Here is a 23,560-nt window from a genome sequence, read left to right as displayed (position 1 = left end):
TTCAGACTATACTACAAAGCTACAGTGATCAAGACAGTACGGTACTGGCACAAAAACAGAAACATAGATCAATGGAACAGGATAGAAAGCCCGAGATAAACCCATGCACATATGGTCACCTTATCTTTGATAAAGGAGGCAGGAATGTACAGTGGAGAAAGGACAGCCTCTTCAATAAGTGGTGCTGGGAAAACTGGACAGGTACATGTAAAAGTATGAGATTAGATCACTCCCTAACACCATACACAAAAATAAGCTCAAAATGGATTAAAGACCTAAATGTAAGGCCAGAAACTATCAAACTCTTAGAGGAAAACACAGGCAGAACACTCTATGACATAAATCACAGCAAGATCCTTTCTGACCCACCTCCTAGAGAAATGGAAATGAAAACAAAAATAAACAAATGGCACCTAATGAAACTTCAAAGCTTTTGCACAGCAAAGGAAACCATAAACAAGACCAAAAGACAACCCTCAGAATGGGAGAAAATATTTGCAAATGAAGCAACTGACAAAGGATTAATCTCCAAAATTTACAAGCAGCTCATGCAGCTCAATAACAGAAAAACAAACAACCCAATCCAAAAGTGGGCAGAAGACCTAAATAGACATTTCTCCAAAGAAGATATACAGACTGCCGACAAACACATGAAAGAATGCTCAACATCATTAATCATTAGAGAAATGCAAATCAAAACTACAATGAGATACCATCTCACACCAGTCAGAATGGCCATCATCAATAAATCTACAAACAATAAATGCTGGAGAGGGTGTGGAGAAAAGGGAACACTCCTGCACTGATGGTGGGAATGTGAATTGGTTCAGCCACTATGGAGAACAGTATGGAGGTTCCTTAAAAAACTACAAATAGAACTACCACATTACCCAGCAATCCCACTACTGGGCATATACCCTGAGAAAAGCATAATTCAAAAAGAGTCATGTACCAAAATGTTCACTGCAGCTCTATTTACAATAGCCCGGAGATGGAAACAACCTAAGTGCCCATCATCGGATGAATGGATAAAGATGTGGCATATATATACAATGGAATATTACTCAGCCATAAAAAGAAACGAAATTGAGGTATTTGTAATTAGGTGGATAGACCTAGAGTGTGTCATACAGAGTGAAGTAAGTCAGAAAGAGAAAGACAAATACCGTATGCTAACGCACATATATGGAATTTAAGAGAAAAAAAATGTCATGGAGAACCTAGTGGTAAGACAGGAATAAGGACACAGACCTACTAGAGAACGGACTTGAGGATAGGGGGATGGGGAAGTGTGAATTGTGACAAAGCGAGAGAAAGGCATGGACATATATACAGTACCAAACGTAAGGTAGATAGTTAATGGGAAGAAGCTGCATAGCACAGGGAGATCAGCTCAGTGCTTTGTGAAGGCCTGGAGGGGTGGGATAGGGAGGGTGGGAGGGAGGGAGATGCAAGAGGGAAGAGATATGGGAACATATGTATATGTATAACTGATTCACTTTGTTATAAAGCAGAAACTAACACACCATCGTAAAGCATTTATACCCCAATAAAGATGTTAAAAAAAAAAGTTATTTTCATGGTGGATGGGGTGCAATTTTTGTGACTCTATTTCTTTTGGGGAAAGATATGTACTTCATACCGCCCAGTCCCTGAGCAGTATTGTTAGCTGTTAGGCCATGAGTGTGAGACCTGTTTGAAGCAATTGTCCCAATAGAGATGTGGGAAAAATTCAGTTAGTCACATGAAGGGATTAATTCTTCAGGCCTGAGCTCCGGTGGTTATTGAGCATAATTGGCTGCCTAGATTGATTCTGCAATGTCCCAAGGCCACGCTGATAGGTGTGTATGGAAGGGCAGAGGAGACACTATTTTTGTTATAGTGCATTACAGAAACATAGCTGCTTCTGCAGCAGTCATCTTCAATTCATTGTGTTCAGGGTTTTCCTCTGGAATGTGTAAGTTTGCTTAAGATTATACTTTAGTTCTCCATGAGACCTTCAACTCAAGTGGTTGAGCTGTCATTAAATATTCTTGTGGCTGAATGGTTATTAAAACACCAGAAAGATGATGCCAATAGGTATGGACCACTTTGCCAGGTTAGTACAGCATCACAAGCCTGAAGAAAAGTGAGGTTACACACCATCACATACCAAAGAAACCATAAACAAACCAAAGATTTTCATTGGCAAAGGGTAGTTAAAATATTTAATTGAACCCAGCAGCAGAGTCAACATAGCATATTTATATTTTAAAGCAATTGAGTGTGTCATAGCATATATCAAAATTTGACCATTTGCAGAGAGGCAACACTTCAAGCCCATTCTGGACCAACTAGAGTTCAGTAGTCTAAAAGGGACTTGCTTTATCAGAATTCTAAGATGAAGTTACTGCAGATGTTGGATTTACAGAATGAATAATATAAGCCATCTATTAGAAAAGATTTGGGAATTTTGCTTTGATACAAGGACAAGGAAGACAGCTATTCAAGTAGGTCCTTACTATTAGGTCCCCCCGACCCCTTCTGTTACATGAGAATAAATACTCTAGTCTTAAATCATTTCCCTGATGTTAGAGCCCACCTCCCTGGCTAGAAATACCTATTTGCGAATGGTCAGGTTTCCCCATAGGGGCTGTAAGACACACACATGGTTGATAGAGATTACAAAAATTGCATAGGTCCATGAAATATATAAACATGTATCTGTAACGTATTTAAAATAAAGACAGATGGAAGAATGTGCCCACAAGATGACGAAACAAGACTATGTATGTGTATTGGTCCAAGTCTTCCATCAGTATTGCTCCAGCTCCACACCAGGTATACGTTATGGCCTAGAGAGTATATGCATGCATACACCCAAGGGAGCCTCAAAGAAAGGAAATTGCAGTAGGCACACAATTCATCTCTAGCTGCCCACCTGCTAAATGTTGGCAGACTACTCTGGGTCACAACCCACATGTTGTGAACTACAGTTTTACCTCCCTGGGTAGCATGTGGTTTTGAAGGCAAAGGCTGTGAGTTTACGTTCCCGGATGCCATATGTATGCAGTTAGCGGACAACTATGGTCTCTTTATATGTACATGGCCACAAATCATTCCAGATTGATGCCTGGATGATGGACTCCATGTCCTGCAAATTTCCCATATGCTTCACCTGACTCCAGAATGAGTTGGAAGAAAATATGCAATATTGGGAGCTTTTAACAGAAAAATGGGAAGCCTCTACTTGGGGAACTACGGCATGTGAAGCTACAATTGGCAATGAAGGGAAAGTCAGCTTTTCCTGAATTTCCTTATGCATTCAAAAAGCAAATCGAAGAAAAGGAAACCACCTGCAGTGAAAATATAATAGACTGCAGGGGCTTTCTCCCAAGTGGTTCTGATTCATCCTTAGTATTTGCAAGGGAAGAGCCATCCCCATGTTAAACTATGGCGTTTTCACAGATCAAACTGTGGGATTCCCAGTTTCTCTTTTTCTTCTCTCTCACTTTCCTTTTGTTCTTTCTTCCTTCCATTTCTCCTTCCCTCCTTCGTATGTATGTACATATTATTTTTCTCACTTTATGAGGGACTTGGGAGAGTAAGCAAGAACTACAATTAAACAATAACCTCAGCACCATGGCAACTGAGAGCACAAGCTGACCATAAAGACCAGGAGTTTATTATTACTGAGCCTCCAGATAACCTACTTCTCCTGTGAGTGTCCTTAGAATAAAGAACAAGAGAAACCTAACTTACATGATTTGTTATCAAAGGGGGGAAACGCATTGCTTCCTCATACATAGGTATCCATAGGGGTGTATCAGGGCAGGTGAGCGGGGTGGGTTTGAGTGAGGCTTTAGGGCCCCTCTTTTTTTCATGAAATATTTCAAATAAACGGATAAGTACAGAAAAGATGAGAAACACCCAGTGTACCCCCCCATTTCGTATAAAGGCTAAAATTTCCCAAGTTTCCTCAGGCTTTGTAAAGAAAATATTTCAGATATAAGTGAAAATTCCTGCCTACCACTCTTAACTTTCATTCCCTCCTTCCTTGCTCACGGTGAGTACAAGCGAGGGTTATTCTTATGCACGTTTTATCCGTGTAGAGCTCAGGCTCAGTAGTTGTGGCTAACGGGCTTAGTGGCTTCGCGGCATGTGGGATCTTCCCGGACCAGGGCTCGAACCCGTGTCCGCTGCACTAGCAGGCGGATGCTTAACCACTGCACCACCAGGGAAGCCCAGCCCTCAAACTTTTAAAACCCTATTTTACATTATAATCTACCTCCCCTACACACACCCTTGAAAGTATTTACCCCTCCATCTTAGGGCAGTTTCCCTAACAGCAGAGCTTGAGACAGAATTGCTAGTGGGAGAAAGTGAGAGAAGTGAGGAAAGGAAGAAGCTTAGCAAAGACTTGCCTTCTGCTGAAGATTAACTTCAGCGCGACCCCGCAGGAAGTTCCGAGCTCCGCAGGAAGTTACCTCACTGAGGCAGGGGTTGGGTCTGGCCTTTATACCCCTCATTTATCAGCCATTGGCTGCGGGCCACGGTGGAGGGGTTGCACGGTGTCAAGGGGATGGGGGTGGGGTGGGGACGGTGCAACCGCCCAGGCATTTCCAGTTAAAGAGGCTCCGCTTTGGGAAAGAGTGCAGCTGTGAGCAGTTAGCAGCTAATAGACCAGGTGGGGGTGAGTGCGCTCGCCCAGTAAAGGAGATCTGGGCAGGGCACCGCTAGCACTGACTGCACCTTCCAACGTGTGATACGTCCTGATGTTTTTCTCCCTCCCCTCCCCCCTCCCCTTCCTTCTGTTCATTGCCCACTAAATTGATTTCATTAATTTAGCGAGTTAGCGGGGATAGGATAGATTATTCAATAAATGGTGCTGGAATAATTGGCTATTTATGTAGAAAATAAAGCAAAATTATATCCCTCATCTACACACACACACACCCACGCACACAGATTCATGGATGAGTAAAGATCTATAGTTAGTAAAGATCTAAATCTAACCTTCCCTCTCATCTCTTCCCCCTCCCCCTTCCTTCAGTTCACTGTTCACTAAAATTGATTTCATTACCTGTTAATGGATCACAACCTCAAGTTTTAAAAACACTGTCCTGGGATATGCCTAGAAGGGGAATTGTGGGTGTATGAACATCTACATTAGAAGATACTACCACCTGGCTCTACAAAGCAGTTTAATTGATTTATTTTTCTGCCAGTAGTCTGAGAGTTCTGGTTTTATCACATCTGTGTATGGTGGTACTTGTCATTGCTTTCAGACTTTGATTTTTTACAAAATTTATGGCTGTGAAATGGATATATCATTATTGTTGTAAACTGAATTTCTCTGATTACTCAAATTGAGCAACTCCTTGCGTTTGTGAATCAATAAGTTTTCCCTTTTGTAACTTGACCATTCATATTCATTGCCTTTTGTTCTTGTTGGTGATTTCTAGAAGTATAACTGAGCAGGGCCCTGTGAGGGCTTCCCAGGACAAACATACCCCACCCCCCACCCCCCCACCCCCCCACTCCCCCCACCCCCGTCCCCACGTCCTCCCTCTGCCTCTTGTTTGCAGAAAAACATTAGCTTCCTAGGTCCTCCCTGAGTTCCAAAGAACAGATTTAATCAGAGCAGTGAGAAAATACGCAAAACAAAGGAAAACGGTTAAGCAAGACAAAATAATAGTAGTTTAGCATTAAAGCCAAGGACATTTAGTTCCTCCTCAAGGGTTAGAGATAATATTCTGAGCCATATCCTTGAGCTATTTTGCAGATACTGAAACCCTCACCAGGTGGAAGAAGTTAACTGCATGCTGCCCACAAGCACGTAGACCCCAGACCAGGTGGAACCAGGTTGATGATGTTGACTCGCGATTACCTTACCATCCAGCAAGCAGAATAATGTGCACAAGGTGATCGCGTAGCCCGCAACCCTCTCCCTCACCCTGTCTCTAAAAACCTTTCCCTGAAAGCCATCCAGGAGTTCAGGCCTTTTGAGCATTAGCCATATTCCTTGCTTGGCCTTGCAATAAACCTGCACTTTCCTTCACCAAAACCTGGGGTCAGTAGATTGGCCTTACTGCGCAGGCGAGCGGATTGTAGTTTGGTTCAGTAATAGGAGTTCTTTATGTATTTTGGGGAAAAAAAAATATATAAGTTTTTTGTGTTTTGGTTTTTGTTTGTTTTTGGTTAATGTGTTGAAAATACCTTCTCCCCGTGTTTGACTTTTTACTTTATGTATCTCTTGATGTGCAGAAGTTTTAAGTTTTTATAAAGTCAAATTTATATTTTCCTTCAGGTTTTGTGCTTTTTTGGGGGTACAATTATGAAATTTTTCTCTAGCTTGGAGATATAAAGATATTCTACTTTATTTTCTTCTAAATAATTTAAACTTTTATTTTTCACACTTAGATCTTTATTCATCCATGAATTTTTTTTTTTAGGATGTAGATTAGGGATGTAATTTTGTTTTATTTTCTACATAGCCAATTATTACAACACCATTTATTGAAAAATCCATCTTATCCCCACTAATTTGTAATGTGTCCATTTTCCCCATATACATAAGTCTGTTTATAAGTCTTGCTATCCGATCCCATATATCTATTTGTCTATTCACCTGCACCAAGATCATGATCTCTTACTTTTTATAGCTTTATGATAACTCATGATATTTGATAGGGCCAAACTACCCATTTTGTTCTTCAAAATTTTCTGGGTGTTTTTTGTCCTTTTTTTCTTCCATATAAATTTTAGGATCAGCTTTTTAAGTTTCATAGAAATTTCTGTTGCATTTTTATTGGAATCAAATTGATATATTAATTTGAGAAGACTTTATGTTATTGAATCTTTCCATCAATGAACATGGTATATCACAACATTTATTCAGATCCTTCAATGCTATTTTTAAGTCTTCCCCATAAAATTATAGCATATCTTTTCTTAGATTTATCCCTAGATTTAAAAAAAACACACTTTATTGATATTTTGAGGGGTATATTTTTTTCTATTACATTTTCTTTGTGGTTATTGCTAGTCCATAGGGACATAACTGATGTTTGTATAAACTCTTCCTGAGCTCTCTTATTGATTCTAACTTTGTATAGACTCTTATTTTCTTTAGGCAATCACATCATCTACAAATAAGAAGAGGTTTCAGGTTTCCTTCCCAAGTTTTATGCTTTCCTTTCTTTTCTTATTTCATCAGTTAGGACTTTTATCACAATATTGAAGTGAAGCAGTCATGTAGGTGAAATGTTTTATTAAGATAGTGCTTGCTATAGGTATATGGTGTTAAGGAAGTTCCCTTATAATCCTGGTTTGCAGAGATTTTTTAAAATCTTGATGAATATTACATTTTATAAAATGACTTTTCTGCATCTATTAAGTATATACTTATCTCCTTTAATCTGTATTTAAAGTGTATGACATAGATTTTCTTATAAACTCTTTGGTTTTTATACACTGACAAATGATTTGCTGATGTTTTATTTAGGACTTTGTATCTCTCTGCAAATATATGCTTTTCTTTTACAATCCTTGTCTGGCTTTAATATTAGTGTTAGACTAACCTTACAAAATGAGTTGGAAATATTACTTCTTTTATTCTCTGAAGCAGAGATTACCAGATGTGCTATAAAAACACAATCTACTTTTAAATTGCCTGCAAAAGACTCACAAAACCAAGCTTAATTTTTTATTAGGCAAGGTCAAATACTTACATTGACTGAGTTTTCTGACATATTTGGGTTTACTTCTACCCTTTTATTTTAGGTTTCCTGATTGCCTTTTTTTATTCTTGCTTATTTTCTTTTACTTCCTTTCATCTAGTGGACTAACAAGAGAACTACAATTTTTCCTCCCTTATGCTGTTTTATAAACTAGATTGTTTTCCTACCATTTTAGTTATTACTCTTAAATGTTTACCAAAATATTTAACCATACATTTTTCTAACAACATTTAGCTATGTAATATTTCTATCTTTCTGGCGAACATTACTTTCCGCTTTTACTACCAAGGAACAATGCCCCCACTCCATCTTTTTTGTGTGTGTCTGTGAATAATATTTTAGTCATCTTTGTTTACAGCTGAAACTCTGGGAACTCAAAATTAACATCCTTGCCCATGAGCTTGTTATAGACACCAGAAAACGTTTCAGCCTTGTGTTCCACATTGTTCTGCTGTGCTTTATTCAAACGAACCTTTATGAGTCGGCTGCCATCCAGCTTCACGCGGATTCTCTTGCCCACGATCTCACTTCGGAAAACCAAGTCCTCCAGGATGGCATCATGCACGGCTGTCAGAGTGCGGCTCCTGGGACGTTTTTGCTTATTTTTTGTACGGCTTTTTCGAGTTGGCTTAGGCAGAATTCTCTGAACGATAAAGACAACGTGCTTCTCGCTGAACTTCTCCAACTCACACACTAGCCAGACCTGGATTTTCTGGAAGGATTTCAGATGAGGAACGGAAACAAAGATTATGATAGCTTTTGGACAACCAACATCTTCAATTTCTTTGGCGGCTGTGATGTGCAGCTCCCGCAGCTGGGCCTTGAGGTCCGAGTTCATCTCCAGCTCCGGGAGAGCCTGGGAGACGCCAGACTCGAACTCGTCCGGCTCCTCGCCATTGGGCTTCACGATCTTCACGCTGGAACTGAACATGGCCGGGACCTTGATGACGCGGCACCCCACTCCATCTTTTTATTGTGTTTAGAGCTTTTATTGTACTTAAAAAAATTCAAAATAGTTATTTTTATTTTTGTGTGTGTCTGTGTGTGTGTGTGTGCTGTTTCATTTCTTCCTTCTGGGTTCATTTTTTCTTCTTGAGATAAATCATTTAATAGTTCCCTTTGTGAGGATCAGTAGTTGGTAAATACTCCAAGTTTTTGTGTGGTGAAATGACTTTTTTGTCTCTACAACTGAAAGGTTGTTCGGGCATAAGAGTGTAGATTGACAGTTATTTCTTGTCAGCCCTGAAGATATTATTGTTATTTTTTGGCATTGATTGCAGCTGAGGAAAAGTCTGCTATCTGAGAGCTTTAAAAGTCTTATTTTCTTTGATGTTCTGCAGCTTCATTTTAATGTTGACATGTGGATTTATTTTTATATATTCAGTTCAAGACTTTGCACTTCCAGTCTGAGGACTTATGTCTTTTTCAATTTTAGAAAACTACTATTTATTATGGTTTCAGATCTTTCTTTCTCCTTCATTCTGTTTCTTCCTAAATTACTATTTCATAACTTCTCCTCTTTCTTCAAACCTTTAACACCTCCGGTACCCTCATCATCCAAAACGAAACCTTCACCTTCTTCCCCAAGTTAGCTTCTCTCGTGTTAACTTTCTTTTCTTTCTCTTAAATTCAATCTATTAACAATCCTATTGGCTCTAATTTAAAAATAAACCCAGTAAGTGACCACTTCTCACCTCTCTCACTATCACCACCCTATGCTAAGCCACCATTGTCTTTCTGCTTCACCCTTTTTCCCCCCAGTCTATTCTTAGCACTTAAAATTTTAAATTGCATCTCCTCCCCTACTGTCCTCGTCTTCTCCATTTTTCATTTTTCTCCATGGAATTTACACAATTAAAAAAAAAAATATATATGTATACACACACACACATACATAGTCCCTTCTTCTTTTTCTTCTTCCTCTCCTCCTTCTCCCTTCTCATTCTTATTCTTATTCTTTTCACTGTTTCTCTTTCTCACTAATATATAATAAGTTCTGGTGAGATAAGAATAAGGATGCTTAGAAGCATAAGGATTTTGATTTGTTTTGTTAACCCTGTATACTCAGCACCTAGAACAGTGTCACACATAGTAAGATTTCATTACATATTTGTTTAATAAATACATATATATTAAAAAAAATTTTTATTATTTATTTTTGGCTGTGTTGGGTCTTTGTTGCTGCGCACAGGCTTTCTCTAGTTGTGGCGAGTGGGGGCTACTCTTCATTGTGGTGCACGGGCTTCTCACTGCAGTGGCTTCTCTTGTTGCAGAGCATGGGCTCTAGGAACAAGGGCTTCAGTTGTTGCAGTATGCAGGCTCAGTAGTTGCAGCACATAGGTTCAGTAGTTGTGGCGCACGGGCTTAGCTGCTCCACAACATGTGGGATCTTCCCGGACCAGGGCTTGAACCCGTGTCCCCTGCATTGGCAGGCGGATTCTTAACCACTGTGCCACAAGGGAAGTCCCCAATAAATACATAGATGTTTTCCACTTAGGTAAATGAGAGCCAAGAAATTCAAATAAATGATGAGAAATATATCTCAAATAATTAAGAACATGACATTATTTCAGAGAATTAGCAGTCCATCCTGGATCTTAGCATTCATGTACTTTTTAAAGGAAAGGCATCATGACTGCATTCTAAGTTAGGAGATGATGCCGCAGGCAGAAGAAAAAGAAATAGGAAACTTTGTAACCAACTGCCCAAGCGAAAGCTAAATAAACAAACAAATTAACCAACTGTCTTTCTGGGCTTATGACAGAGGTGCTGGAAATCACAGGAGACTTGCCTGGGACATGTGTTGTGTAACAAATCCTGACAAATACAGGGATCATCAAAGAGATTTCTATTTTATATACTGAGAAGCTTTATGATCCAGGAAGTGGTCAGGCCATCTGGGATCTCCTGCTTACCCATCTGGAGCTCTGATTGAATATGTGAGAATAAAAGGAAAGCTCAATTTTAGTGAACATGAGCTGTTTGGAGTCAGCATGGGGGTGCATCAAAGGTGGTGGTGAAACAAAGGGATTACTTTTCCACCAAGCCCTTGTAAGGGAGGGCAGAGGGTGGTCAGTGTTGGAATAAGAAGAAGGAATGACAAAGAAGGAAGCAATGACCTTCATTTCTCCCAGTGATGATGTTATAGGATGCTGTCACTGACCTAAACAGCCAGGCATTTTCTTGGGATGGGGAATTACTGAGAAATACATGGAAGCATCATGTTGTCAGGAAAATAAATTATTTTAAACTATAGGAACCTTCAGTAAATGTAGTAATAAATTGTGTTTATATAGCACGTTACACTTTTTCAAAGCATATACACCACCCCATTTAGTATTTTCAACCCTGTAAGGTAAGGAGTACAGACCACTTGAAGCCAGGAAGTAAGCCATAATTCTTTAAGCATGCTCTCCTACCCTCCCGGCCCCACCAGGGTCTAGTATAGTGCTGGATGTATAAATCGCTTTTAATCACTGTTATATTAATTCCCATTTTACAGTTGGGATTGAGGAAATTATGAAGTTTTTAGTTGCCAAACATCACACAGCTAGTCGTGGCATAGCTGGATCCAGGAGCAAGTCTACTACCTTTTAAATCTTGTGCACTCAATATTCCATCATGTGCCCTGCCAAGCGTGCCAACATCCAAAGACCACACAGATGCAGGAACAAGAAATACAAGTGTTCTTGGCAATTATCCTGTGCCAAGGGTCACTGATCTTCTTGATGAAGAGCTACTGTTGATTTACCTAATGTTTAGTAATCTACCAATGAAGGCACCATTAAGAATTGCTTAACATAAATACTACTTGCCAGTTAGGGGAAGCTTGGCACAGACAATGTGTTGGCTAGAATGCCCAAGTCCATCCAAAGCAGGAAAATTTATTAAAATCTCCAAGACTGGCCTAGCTTCAAGGAAGCATGCCAAAGAGGCTCTAGGAAAACAAAACAATGTTTCTTCCAGCCCTAGGTGACTTATTCAAAAAGCCTCACTTTTTTTTCTCTTAACTTCAGTGTCCTGCTCCAACACTGGCAGAGGTAATAGACCTCCTTGCTTCAGGCTCCCAGTGTGCTTCCCATATCTACATGGAAACCCACTCCACACTGCGGGCATCCACCTGCTCATAGGAGGCTGTCCCTCGGTTCACTTCACCAGCAAGTATACGCAGTTTTCTCTTCCCATACAAGTGAACGATGTCTCTGCGAAATTATCCACCAATGGGAATGTCCTGGGGCCTACTCAACCCCACTGAATAACTCAAAAATAGAGACCTCTATCTCCCTCACCCTCACATATACAATAACAGAGGTAATATCTTTCACTAACACTTTTCCTTTCTCAATTCCCTAACTTTCTCATCTTGTTAATGTGAATCAAGCCATCAACACTTCATCACTGGGATCCCCTCATACACAAAATCATTTTCTTTGAGTTCCAAATGATTCTGGGTCACCTTGGCTCCACTAAAACTGTAAATGGTAAGGGTTATTGTCACTCATTCATCCCACATTTGCCTAACAAGATCTAGGGTCCTCTGTATCTCCCCACCCTTTCCTTTTGCTATCCTGTTCTGGAGGGACCCATTTCTCACCATGTGCCATTTAGGGGCTACGAGCAGCTAAAGGGCTTGGTGATGACTCTATCTCCCCATTAGGAGTAAAGAAGGGACTGACTTGGGGGCTAATTCTCAAAAAAGTGAGAATTCTAGATTGACAAGTTGAGTCCCTTGCTTTATTTCAATGTCTAATTAATATTGAAATATCTTTTAATTGAGAAGGCAATGATTGATAGGAGAGATATATTTAGAAATTCACAAAATATTTTTCTAGGTTTTAACCTTGCATCATAGTGAAGTTCTAGAATTAAAATATTGGGTTTTATTTTTTGAATTTTTATGTTTTGCAAAAGGAATGTAAAGTTGCCTGTAACAAAAGATGTATCAACTGCTTAATGAAGTAAATATAAAAAACAGATCCCAGGGCTTCCCCAGTGGCACAGTGGTTAAGAATTCGTCTGCCAATGCAGGGGACACGGGTTCGATCCCTGGTCCGGGAAGATCCCACATGCCGCGGAGCAACTGGCCCTGTGTGCCGCAACTACTGAGCCTGCACTCTAGAGCCCGTGAGCCACAACTACTGAGCACGCGTGCCACAGCTACTGAAGCTCGCGCACCTAGAGCCCATAATCCACAAGTGAAGCCACCACAGTGAGAAGCCCACACACTGCAATGAAGAGTAGCCCCTGCAACTAGAGAAAGCCCGCATACAGCAACGAAGACCCAAAGCAGCCAAAAAAAAAAAAGATCCTAGCACTGCTTTTCAAACCAGGGTAAACCAGTCAGAAGAAATAACATATCCATAGAGGCAGGGAGTCAAAGTAATAGAAGCATGGCTGAGGTTTCTAGGGCATCAAGGAGGGACTGTTAACTGAACATTAACCAATAACTCAAATATCAGATGTTGAAAAAGCCAACAGCAGACCATGGCCTGGAGGATGCCAGAGGTCTATTTTTTGATAATGCCAGTTTCTTTGTAAAGAGGTTCCCTGGAATGTGAAAGGAGATGTGTAGGTCAAACGAACACTGCTGCTGTGATTGAGCTACAGATCTGGCTCAGAGTTTCCTAGTTTTCAGTCAAAAGGGGACATATGGTCAGTAATCTAGCTTTTGAAAGCAGAATGCAGGAAGCCTAATAGGTCCTTAGGATGATACATTTTTATTTTGGCAAAGAAAATACCTCTTTCCAGTTGTAAGATTAACAAGTTCTGGGACCTATTGTACAGTATGATGATTACAGCTAATAATACTATGTTATATAGTTGAAAGTTGTTAAGAGAGTATATCTTAAGTGTTCTCACCACAATAAAGGAATGATAATTATGTGATGAGATAGAGGTGTTAGCTAATGAGATGGTGGTAATCATCTTGCAATACAGAAGTATATTGAATCAACATGTTGTACACCTTAAATTTATACAGTATTATATGCCAATATAATACTGTATAAATTTAAGGTGTACAACATGTTGATATGCCAATATATTAATAAAATAAAATACAACTGGGGGAAAAAAGAAAAAGTATCTCCATTGTTGGCTTTTAAGAAGTAAGTTACCATATTATAATAGGGCCCATAAAAGAGCCACATGACAAGGAACTCTGAGAAGCTTCTCAGAGTTGAGAACAACCCTTACCCAACAGCCAGCAAGATAGGGACCTCGGCCCTACAACTGCAAAGAGATAAATTCTGCCAACAGCCTGAGAGCTTAGAAGCAGCTCTTTCGCCAGTTGAGCCTCTGATTAGACCTTAGCTCTGGCTGACACCTGGATTACAGCCTGATGAGACCCTGAGGTGGAGAACACAGTTAAGCTGTGCCTGGATTTCTCACCTACAGAAACTGTGAAATAATACACGTGTGTGTTGATTTAAACTGCTAAATTTGTGGTAATTTGTTATAAAGCATAGAAAACGAATACAACTGAACATTAAAAGACATGGCCCCCGTTCCTTGAGCCAGTCCTGTATGAACTTGACTCAGTTATTTTACCGTATCCAACATAAGAACTAGAGCTTTATAGGACGTTAGAACTCCAGGGAATAATCTTGTGACAACTACCCCTGTTAACATTGCTTTTCTACTGATCCATAAAATCTAAGTCTAAATACCCCTGGTTTGAGGACATTCTTCTGGAGTGGTTTTCAATGCTCCCAGCACAAGCTTGAGTGTGTGTGTGTGTGTGTGTGTGTGTGTGTGTGTGTGTGTGCATGCGTGTGTGTGTGTGTGTGTGTTGTGGTGGTAAAGCAACTTTTTAATGGGGTCAGAACAGCTGGATGGGGAATTTGAAATCCAGGCGGGTGTAGAGCAGAATATCGAAGTCTAATGTTAGATCAGTGACATGGAAAGCGTTCCATCACCAGGAGTCAAATGGGAGATACCAATGACTGAGTGGACAAACGTGAGAGGCAGAATTCATGGAGCTTTTGATGTGACAACGAACAGGAGTATCTGAGTGGATGGATTTGGAAATTTAGGTTCTAATGATGGTAGCCTGCGGTGACTTCCTTGTTTAAAATTGATTTTCCCCTGAATATCTTTTGAAAGCTCAAGGCTCACCATTATGGGAATCTCCTTGCCACAGATACTTCTCTGATAGAGAGCCAAGAAAATGGTTTCCTCGATCCACAGATCATACCCAGAGAAGGCAAATTGCTTGCTTAAAGCCACATAGCATCATCGTAGGAAATAAATCTGGGGCCTCTGATTGCAAGCTAACTGTTTTCTTTGAGATTGTTGAAAAATGGATATAATTGATTTAACAAAATGCATAAAGGATGCAAAATGGGAGGTGTTGAAAGTTCCAGTGAAGATAGAAAAGAAATACAAAAGCAGACTGAGATCAGGAATATAGGCAGGAAATAGCCAGATATGATTCAGATTGGAGAAAGAGAACCCAAAACATCTGGGGAACAATAATTTGAAACAGATACTCTCTTGGAGAAAGAAATCTGGAAAGCAGTAGCAGGGTGAGAGACCTGGGTAGCACTGTTAAGACAAATGGGGTCTCTAATGTTCGTGCAATGGTCAAACCTGGCTAATTGAATTTGGAAGCCACGGCTAGAGAGGTCAATGGATACAAAGGGAGGATGCAATTCTTAGGGTCTACGTGTCTGACACCATGCTCTTCCAGTCCTTCCTGGCTGTGCACTCAGATCCCTCTGGCTAGAAGGGAAAGTCATAGATTCCCTGCTAATGAAGACAAGGAAAGGTTCTGAAAAATTGATCCTCTCAGCCCCCAGGGCAGCTGGAGCCCCTGGGCCAATTCTTCAGTTTTTAACCAATCTCTCTTTTTACTCCAATCTGCATCAAATATTATCATGGTCTCTGTGCGCCATAAATTAAAAAAGGACCCACAGGCCTAGAAGAAACTCCCACTCTCTGCTTGTTCTTCTTTCTAAATAGTATCAATTAAAATTTTTATATCAAATAGTACACACATACAGAGAGGAGCACAAATAATAGATTTACAGCTTGATGAATTATATAAACTGAACACACCTGTTTAACCAGTACCCAGATTAAGCTGTTGAACACCACCAGAACTCTAGAAGTGCCTTCCCCCCACCTGCTATGATAACCTTCTTCTGATCACTACTCACCCACTAAGAGCAGAGATCAGTTCTGCCTGATCTTGAACTTTATATATAGTTGGTAATTTTTACATCTGGCTTCTTTTGCTCAACATTATGTTTGTGAGTTGCAGGTATGTTGTTGCATGGTAATACATTTTCATCTTCTCATCGTTGTATAGTATTCCACTGTATGAATATATTTATTCATTCTGTTGGTGATGAACATTGGGTTGTTTCAGTTTGGGTCTATCTTCTGGTAAGCATACGTACAGACTTCTTTTAGTCTTAGCCAGCTTTTAAGAGTCTTTCAAGATAACCTGGTCTGAATTCCATCATGTGCCTGAGGCCTCAGGGGCTCAAAACACATTTAATTATTTCGCCTCCCTCTCTTCCTTAAAAACAGATGAAAACAGCCAATGATCACTATTAACAATTATTCTCAGTTGAGGCCAAGATCTTTATATACTTGCTCAGAAGCATTATTACAAATGGAATATGTAATATTTACAAGTGACCAGTGAGAAGCCTTTGTTCAAGAATTGAGCCAGCTTTCCGTTTGATGGTGTTGCTGCAGAAGAAATGGTACCTGTTCATTGAACCTACTACAGATGAGGCATAGATGGAATCAGTGCCCCAGGGGAGACAATGAAAGAGGGTCAGAACCAAGGGTTGTTACCTGGATTGTCTTTTGGGAACCCCACAACCGACCTCAAAGAGGGTGACCAACCTCTTTGTTTACCCCAATATGCAATTCACATATCATCATGGTCTGTGTATGCCATAATATCAAAAACAAATGTTTCTTTTTTAACACTTTAACAGAAACACTTGGTAATTCTCCCTTCTCTGATAAACACCGTAGAGCTTTATTACCTGTAGAGGCCAAGATTTGTATAACTCAAATCTCTTAAATATGCTTATTCCCAGACACCAGGCCCCTCCCTACCTCTTGCCTTAGAAGAAATTCGTTTTCCAAGGAAGACTAAGGCTGTTCTATTTCTTCGTTGGGAGAGGAGACAGAATGAAAACAAAATCAAGGTTAATCTCTGACAGGTCATCCTGTTCTTCTAGTGCCCGTGTTTCTGTCACAGCACATGTTTTCCTGAGGCAAACCGGATACAATATGATGCATCATTTAGGAAAGACATTTTGCATTAGACTAACTGCCCAAGGCACCATTGATATCAGGTACTAACACTGCAATGGTAAATAGAAAAAAACAAAACCAAAAACTCTTGTTTTGTTTGAATGTTTTTAGGATTTATCATTAAAAAATGGGTCTATCAATTAAGGTTTTTTTCTCCCTTGTAAGTAAAAGAAATGGACTCGGGCTAACTTGAACTACAACCAACACAACAAAAGGATTTATTGGGAGGATATTGGGAACATCACAGACTTGAAGTAATGGCTGAACAGTAAGACTTTAGGGCCAGGAATAAATGTGAGGAAATGGCATGCTTTCTCTCTAGGGTTAAAGGCCCACCTATTTCAGATTAGTGTTCATTTCTTGGGTTGTTTCACTGTGGCTGAGGCAGCCTCAGGGGACCAGCATGGGTCACGGACCCTTTACCTCAGGGACAGAAGACGGTCACAGACAAAAGCAGTAGCCTAGCACTGCAAGGGTGATAGCTGAAGTCATCAGCCTACTGATGGAAATAGTACAAGAAAAAAGGAAAAGTGGTTTGATAAAGGTGATAACATGGGTAAGCAATATAAGAAGACCTGGGCTAATGACAGTACCGGAAGATACACGAAAAGGCTTCATTTCTGCACATACCATAATCAAAGGGTAGATATGCTCAGTGTAGGTTTGCTACAGCTACACATTTTTTTCTATTAAAAATTATTCCACTTCCTGCAGGAAAGTAACTTTGTTATTGTGTCTTCTCCTTCATCTCATTGAAAGAATTTTTTAATAACATAGTTCTCAATAATATGAGGTTTCTTAGGAATGCAACTATTACGTTATAGTTAAACACATACACACATATATGTTGGGTAGGACTTTCATATCCATATACATAAGTGAGACTGTACTGTAATTTTTCCATACTATACTATACTATACTATACTAACTATACTGTATTATGGGAGTTCCCAGTGTTCTCATTCTCTCAATAGTTTGTTGAGTTACCCTTATGTGACAGGCTTTATGTGAATGTAGGTGCTGGGAATACAGGAGGTGCTCATGGAGGACACTTAGCCTGGTGGAGTTTAGAGTTTAGTAGGGAAGACAGATGACAACAACAGAATGTAATGAGTTTTTTGATAAGAGAAATACAGGGTGATATGGAAACAGAGCAATGTACATAATAATACCTACTTTATAGGGTTGTTATATCGGGGTAATGAATAAAGTACCTGATCCAAGGCAGAGCACATAGTAGGCACTCAAAAATATTATTAATAATGTTTCACAACTTTTTCTAATTTTTTAGTTGGATTACTAGTTTATACAAGTTTTTAAGTTCCTGAGCCAATTTTGGTAATATCTATTTCTTGCAAATATTGTCCACTTCATCATTATATTAGCATAAAATTATGTTGAGTATGATCTAATAATTAAAAAAATCTTCATGTCTATGGTTACCCACACCTTTTTCTTCCTATTTTTTCTCTTCTTTAGATTTAAGGAGAGGTGGTTGGTAAATTATGTTAACTTTTAAAAGTCTTTTTTATGCTTGAATGTATTTATTGATTTTTTGACTTTTAAGTCAATTATTTATGTTATCCTCCTCAATACCTTCTACCAATTTTTCTTACAAATTTTTTGTTTTCTATCTTAAATTTAATGCTTAGCTTATTACATTTCGTCCTTCTTAATACTTAAAACATTTAAGAATGAATTTTTATCTGATATAAACTTGGCTTCATCCTAAAGGTTATGATGGTTATTTAATTACTTTATAAATCATTTGTAACTCCAGTTTTTATTTTTTCTTTTAATAAAGAGTTACTTAAAGGAGCATCTTAAAACTTCCAAATGGCTGGCATTTATTTTGACTTTTAAAATGAAGGTTTTTTTTTTTTTTTAAACAGGTCAATTTAATAAGAGATTGATAAAATTTCTGTTTTTCTTAAAAGCATTTATATCTTCTCTATAAACGTTTATCTTTTATATAAACATTTAATTGTAAATATTTATAATATATGTATTTATGTACATTTTATACACGTACACAACACACTCTGGTTTTTGTTAATATTTCATGGGAGCCAAAAAACGTGTTGTCTGTAGGCTGCAATGTTTGAGATGGATATCTGTACATACATGTTTAGTAAGTCACTCACATCAATTGTTATTTTTCAGCCCCTCCATGTCCTGTGTATATTTGGCATTATAGAGCTATCTAAAACTGAGAGCGTTCTTTTCATGGATCAGTTCTATTTTATTTCTGTCACTTTCTCCTACTGCAAACATTTTCCTTTTGTACATTTGGATGCAATGAGTTTTGGCACATAAAATCTGTTGACTCATATCTTCATTATGAATTGAACCACTTATCAACATGATAAGTTGATATATATCACAAGTTATATTTGTGTCTCATGATTATTGTGGTAAATTTTCCTTTTTGTTGTACTAGTATTGTGACACCTATTTTTGGTGGGAAAAGGGGAAAGGGAATACATTTAATATCTTTTTATCTTTTTGGCTTTATGTTTTAGTAAACTTTAATAAATTTTCACTTTTAATAAACTATCATTGAGTTTTAAACATTTACTTTGAAATTCTTTGTATTTTAATAGGGAGTTCAACCCATTTATCGATGTAACTATTGTGATTTTACTTCTAATATCTATTTTAATTATTCTCTCTAGGCCTCTTTATTGTTTTCCCCCATGTAGACTATAATTTCCTTTTATTTTCTACAGTGCTTGGAAGGTTCATTTTCCAGTTTAATTCTATTTCTTTTTAAGTTAAAAAATTGTCCATTGACCAACATCTCTTTAATTATTAAAGTCAAAAATAAACATGAATCTTTAAAACCCTGTATTTTAGACAAAGAATTTAATATTCTTATATTTTTTCATGCTTTCTTCCAGCTTCTTATTTCCCAATTTTTTTTTTTTTTTTTTTTTTTTTTTTGCGGTATGTGGGCCTCTCACTGTTGTGGCCTCTCCCATTGCGGAGCACAGGCTCCGGACGCGCAGGCTCAGCGGCCATGGCTCACGGGCCCAGCCGCTCCGCGGCATGTGGGATCCTCCCAGATCAGGGCACGAACCCGTGTCCCCTGCATCGGCAGGCGGACTCTCAACCACTGCGCCACCAGGGAAGCCCCTTATTTCCCAATTTTTGAAAACATAATTTGGGGGTTAGCACTAAATTATTTTTATTCAATTATTGCTATAATTATTATTTTTTACATTTTATATCTAATATTTTAAGAACAATCTATGGACACATTTGCTTTTGCAACCATACTTAGTACAATTCTTTAGATTGACATCCATGTGTAACTGGCTTTAATGTTCACTACGAGTTTCTTAGCTGTGCAATTAGCATGTATTATTTTACAATCATAAAAATAAGAGGGTTTTTTTTTTTTTTTTTTTTTTTTTTTGCAGTACGCGAGCCTCTCACTGTTGTGGCCTCTCCTGTTGCGGAGCACAGGCTCTGGACGTGCAGGCTCAGCGGCCATGGCTCATGGGCCCAGCCGCTCGGCGGCATGTGGGATCCTCCCAGACCGGGGCACGAACCCATGTCCCAACCACTGCACCACCAGGGAAGCCCCTAGAGGGCTTTTTTTTAAAGATTGAAAAGTTAAGTGTCCATACCAATCAGGATAGCAAATGCTTGTTAAAACTTTGTACATTGTTTTCTTACCTTGAGCACCAGCAGCTGTTTTTGAGGGAGGTCCTAGAATCAGATGTATGTCTAGTGGCCATAATACAATGATTTTTTTCTTCTTCTTAAAGCCGAAGTCAAGTTTCTCCTCATAAAACCTAAAGTTCTGCCTATTCCAGGACACATTCTAGAACTGAAGGATTTACATTGACTGTTTGGACTGAGGTAGAACAGAAAAGTCTGGCGATGGCAGTGTGGCTGCAATGACAATCTTATTTCAGATTTCTCTCCCCCTCTCATTACTTATAAGCCCTATCACTTGGCACTCTTCACATGCACGAGAACATTCTACATGATGATCCTGTCCATTTTTTCTTCTTTGAACGCTGTTTAGCCAAATGTTTGTCTTTTGTCACTGCTTTCTATCACCCTACAGATTTTTTTTTTAAGAGCCATTTGTTTACTGTCATAAATTACTTTTCCAGTTGCCAGCACTTGCTTTAAACTGTGTATGTGATGTTAGTGTGGCCCTAACTATGGGAGGCCATCTGCCTCTCTGCCATCTTGCCAGGCACTGGGTCTGGGCGTGTGTGTACGGGTGTTAAACCTGTCCCTCAAAGAAAACCACATCAGGTATTTTATCCTTTTTAATGCTGTGGTGGGCTTGTTCATCCTGCGTGAATGTAAACTTCAGAGCACTTGGTTCTTGGAATTCAGGAAGAAATAACACTTGCTAGAAACTCCTGACAACGAACTGTTCACAAGACCCCTCACATTAAGCTGTCTGCAGGTTTTAAAAAGTGTTTCAAGGTTCTAAGTACTTTCTTTCATTTGAGGTCCTGAGATATTCCTGTGAAAGGCCCTATGCAAAGGTCAAAGGAGGGGTGTTATTCTAGTTATTTCATATTTCAGGCATGCTTAAGCCAAATGTACACTTTTGGAAGTCTTGCTAACTACTTTCCAAGCACAATCTTGATGTGGTTTCTATTGATCCTTGTTCCACTGTGGGTTAGGTAAGAGAGAGTCACTTTTCTCTCTCGGATGCATTGGACCTTGAGGGGGCTTGTGGTTGGAAAAATACCAAAGTCTGTGATTACTTCATGCTTTGCCCAGTCTTGGGGGAGTGTGGCAGGCTCAGGGTGTTGGTGGGTGTAAAATGAGGGCTTGTGAAAGTGCTCTGCTCAGAGTGGGGATTCGGGTGCCCCCCGCCCCCGGGGGTGTGGGTGAGTGACAGGAGAGGGGCTGCTCTTCTCAAAGCTGCAGTGTCTGTTCAGAGCCGTAAAGGAAGCAGTTGGCAAATTCTGTGAAGAGAGGGCTCTTTTAGAACCATGTTTCAGATTTTAATAGAGAAGGCTTTCTTAGAATATTTTTACAGGGTATAGAGGTTACAGCAGTAAGGAAGGGGGAAAATCTTGTATGGCTGCTTGGCTAGGATTCCATGAAATGAGTGTTATCTGCACGAAGACTAAAAACAGACTGATTCATTACAATAACTGTGTCCTTCAGATGCCAAATGAGTGGTTACTCATGGGGGTAAAACAGGCAGTTAAGCTGGTCTTGAGGCCCAGCACGCTGAGACTTGACATGTAGTGAATGCTTTGCTAAGCACTGACTTACATTATCTCATTTAATGCCCATAACACGTATTAGTTCATTTTACAGAGGAGGATATGAGTGACGGATAGATTAAACGACCAAGGTCACAGAGCTAGTTCATGGTTAAGCTGGGGTTTGCCCTCAGTCAGTATACCTTAATTACTCAACAGGACCTAGGTTGTTGAAATGGCCAGCCCCGTTTTCTCCCTCCTCATTTCTAGCAAACCAACTGAAGTAATCCGTGCAGCTTTGCTAGTATTCCTCCCATTTGAGGGGCCAACCCTTAAGTAAGAGTTGGTCCCAGGCCCAGGATGGGTGTTCCCATAACATTGCCATGAATCTCTTATGTTTCAGCTTCTGGGCAGTAGCCTGAGTAGGGGTCTATCTACTCCTTCTGGAAACAACCATAGCTGGGCTATTTTTTCCTTTATTTATGGTATGTGATCACTGCCAGCAAATTTCTCTGAGGAGTGCATTTAAATATGCCACATTTGTGTTACTGTATATGTATTCTGGGTGAAACATTTATGATAAATCAAGTTTTTAGATGCCCTATGGGGAAAGTGCTGATGGAAACATACATCTGAAGAAAACTTTTCTCTTAGCAGTAGTCACTTGAGGAAACAGGCTCCATTTATCTTGTGAGGGCTTATGTGAGATGAATACAGACCACCCAGAATCACAGCTCTGCGTATCACAAGAGGAAAGTGAAGTATCCAGACTTAGCTCTGGGCCTCTTCAAGCGTCTGTGCTGTGCTGTGTTAGTCTTTCTCCCCTTCCTCCAGCCCTCACTCTACCTTTCCAGCCTGGCAAGCCTGGCAACTTTCATGGCAAGCCTTCCACCCCTGCCGAATGGCCCCCCCCATTCGGGGGGAATACTGATCAGCGGAATACTGATGCTTTCCTCAGTATTCCGCTTCTCCGGTGGTTAACACCTACACTCCTGCATATTCATGGCACATTCTCAGAAACACCCATTCTGATCCCTTTTCCCTCCCCAATCTAAATTAGACCCTTGATAATAGTATCTTCTTATGATTTTTCCTTCCCGGTCCTGCTCACCGTTTGTAATTACATACCTCATTTGTATGACATTTGTTTAATGCCTGTCTCCTTTACTGAGGGAAGACTTTAAGTTCACTGAGGGCACATGCTTCCATGAGTGTCTTGCACAAGTGTCTTGCCACATGGAAGGCGTTCTAAATATCTGTTGGAGAAATATGCTTCTCCTGGGCTCTACAGAAACACATGTATATAGCTTGCTTATTATATTCTGCCATTTAAAGACTCTCTTCCATTGGACTGTAAGCTCTCTGATATA

The 23,560-nt window shown here is 39.6% G+C and overlaps 1 protein-coding gene across 1 annotated transcript; it reads right to left on the bottom strand.

Annotated features, from left to right (window-relative positions):
* Positions 1-8,064: 8,064 nt before the first annotated feature.
* LOC132426670 (small ribosomal subunit protein eS7-like) lies at positions 8,065-8,652 on the bottom strand. The gene has a single exon (XM_060013470.1). The coding sequence runs from the start codon at positions 8,650-8,652 to the stop codon at positions 8,074-8,076; it is 579 nt and encodes a 192-aa protein (XP_059869453.1). The 3' UTR covers positions 8,065-8,073.
* Positions 8,653-23,560: the final 14,908 nt, after the last annotated feature.

Source organism: Delphinus delphis, chromosome 6 (assembly GCF_949987515.2).
Source record: "Delphinus delphis chromosome 6, mDelDel1.2, whole genome shotgun sequence".
NCBI lineage: Eukaryota > Metazoa > Chordata > Mammalia > Artiodactyla > Delphinidae > Delphinus > Delphinus delphis.
This window is presented reverse-complemented; position numbering and strand designations above follow the sequence as displayed.

Coding starts and splice junctions, on each gene's coding strand:
- LOC132426670 (XM_060013470.1), bottom strand. CDS start 8,652: ATGTTCAGTTCCAGCGTGAAGATCGTGAAGCCCAATGGCGAGGAGCCG.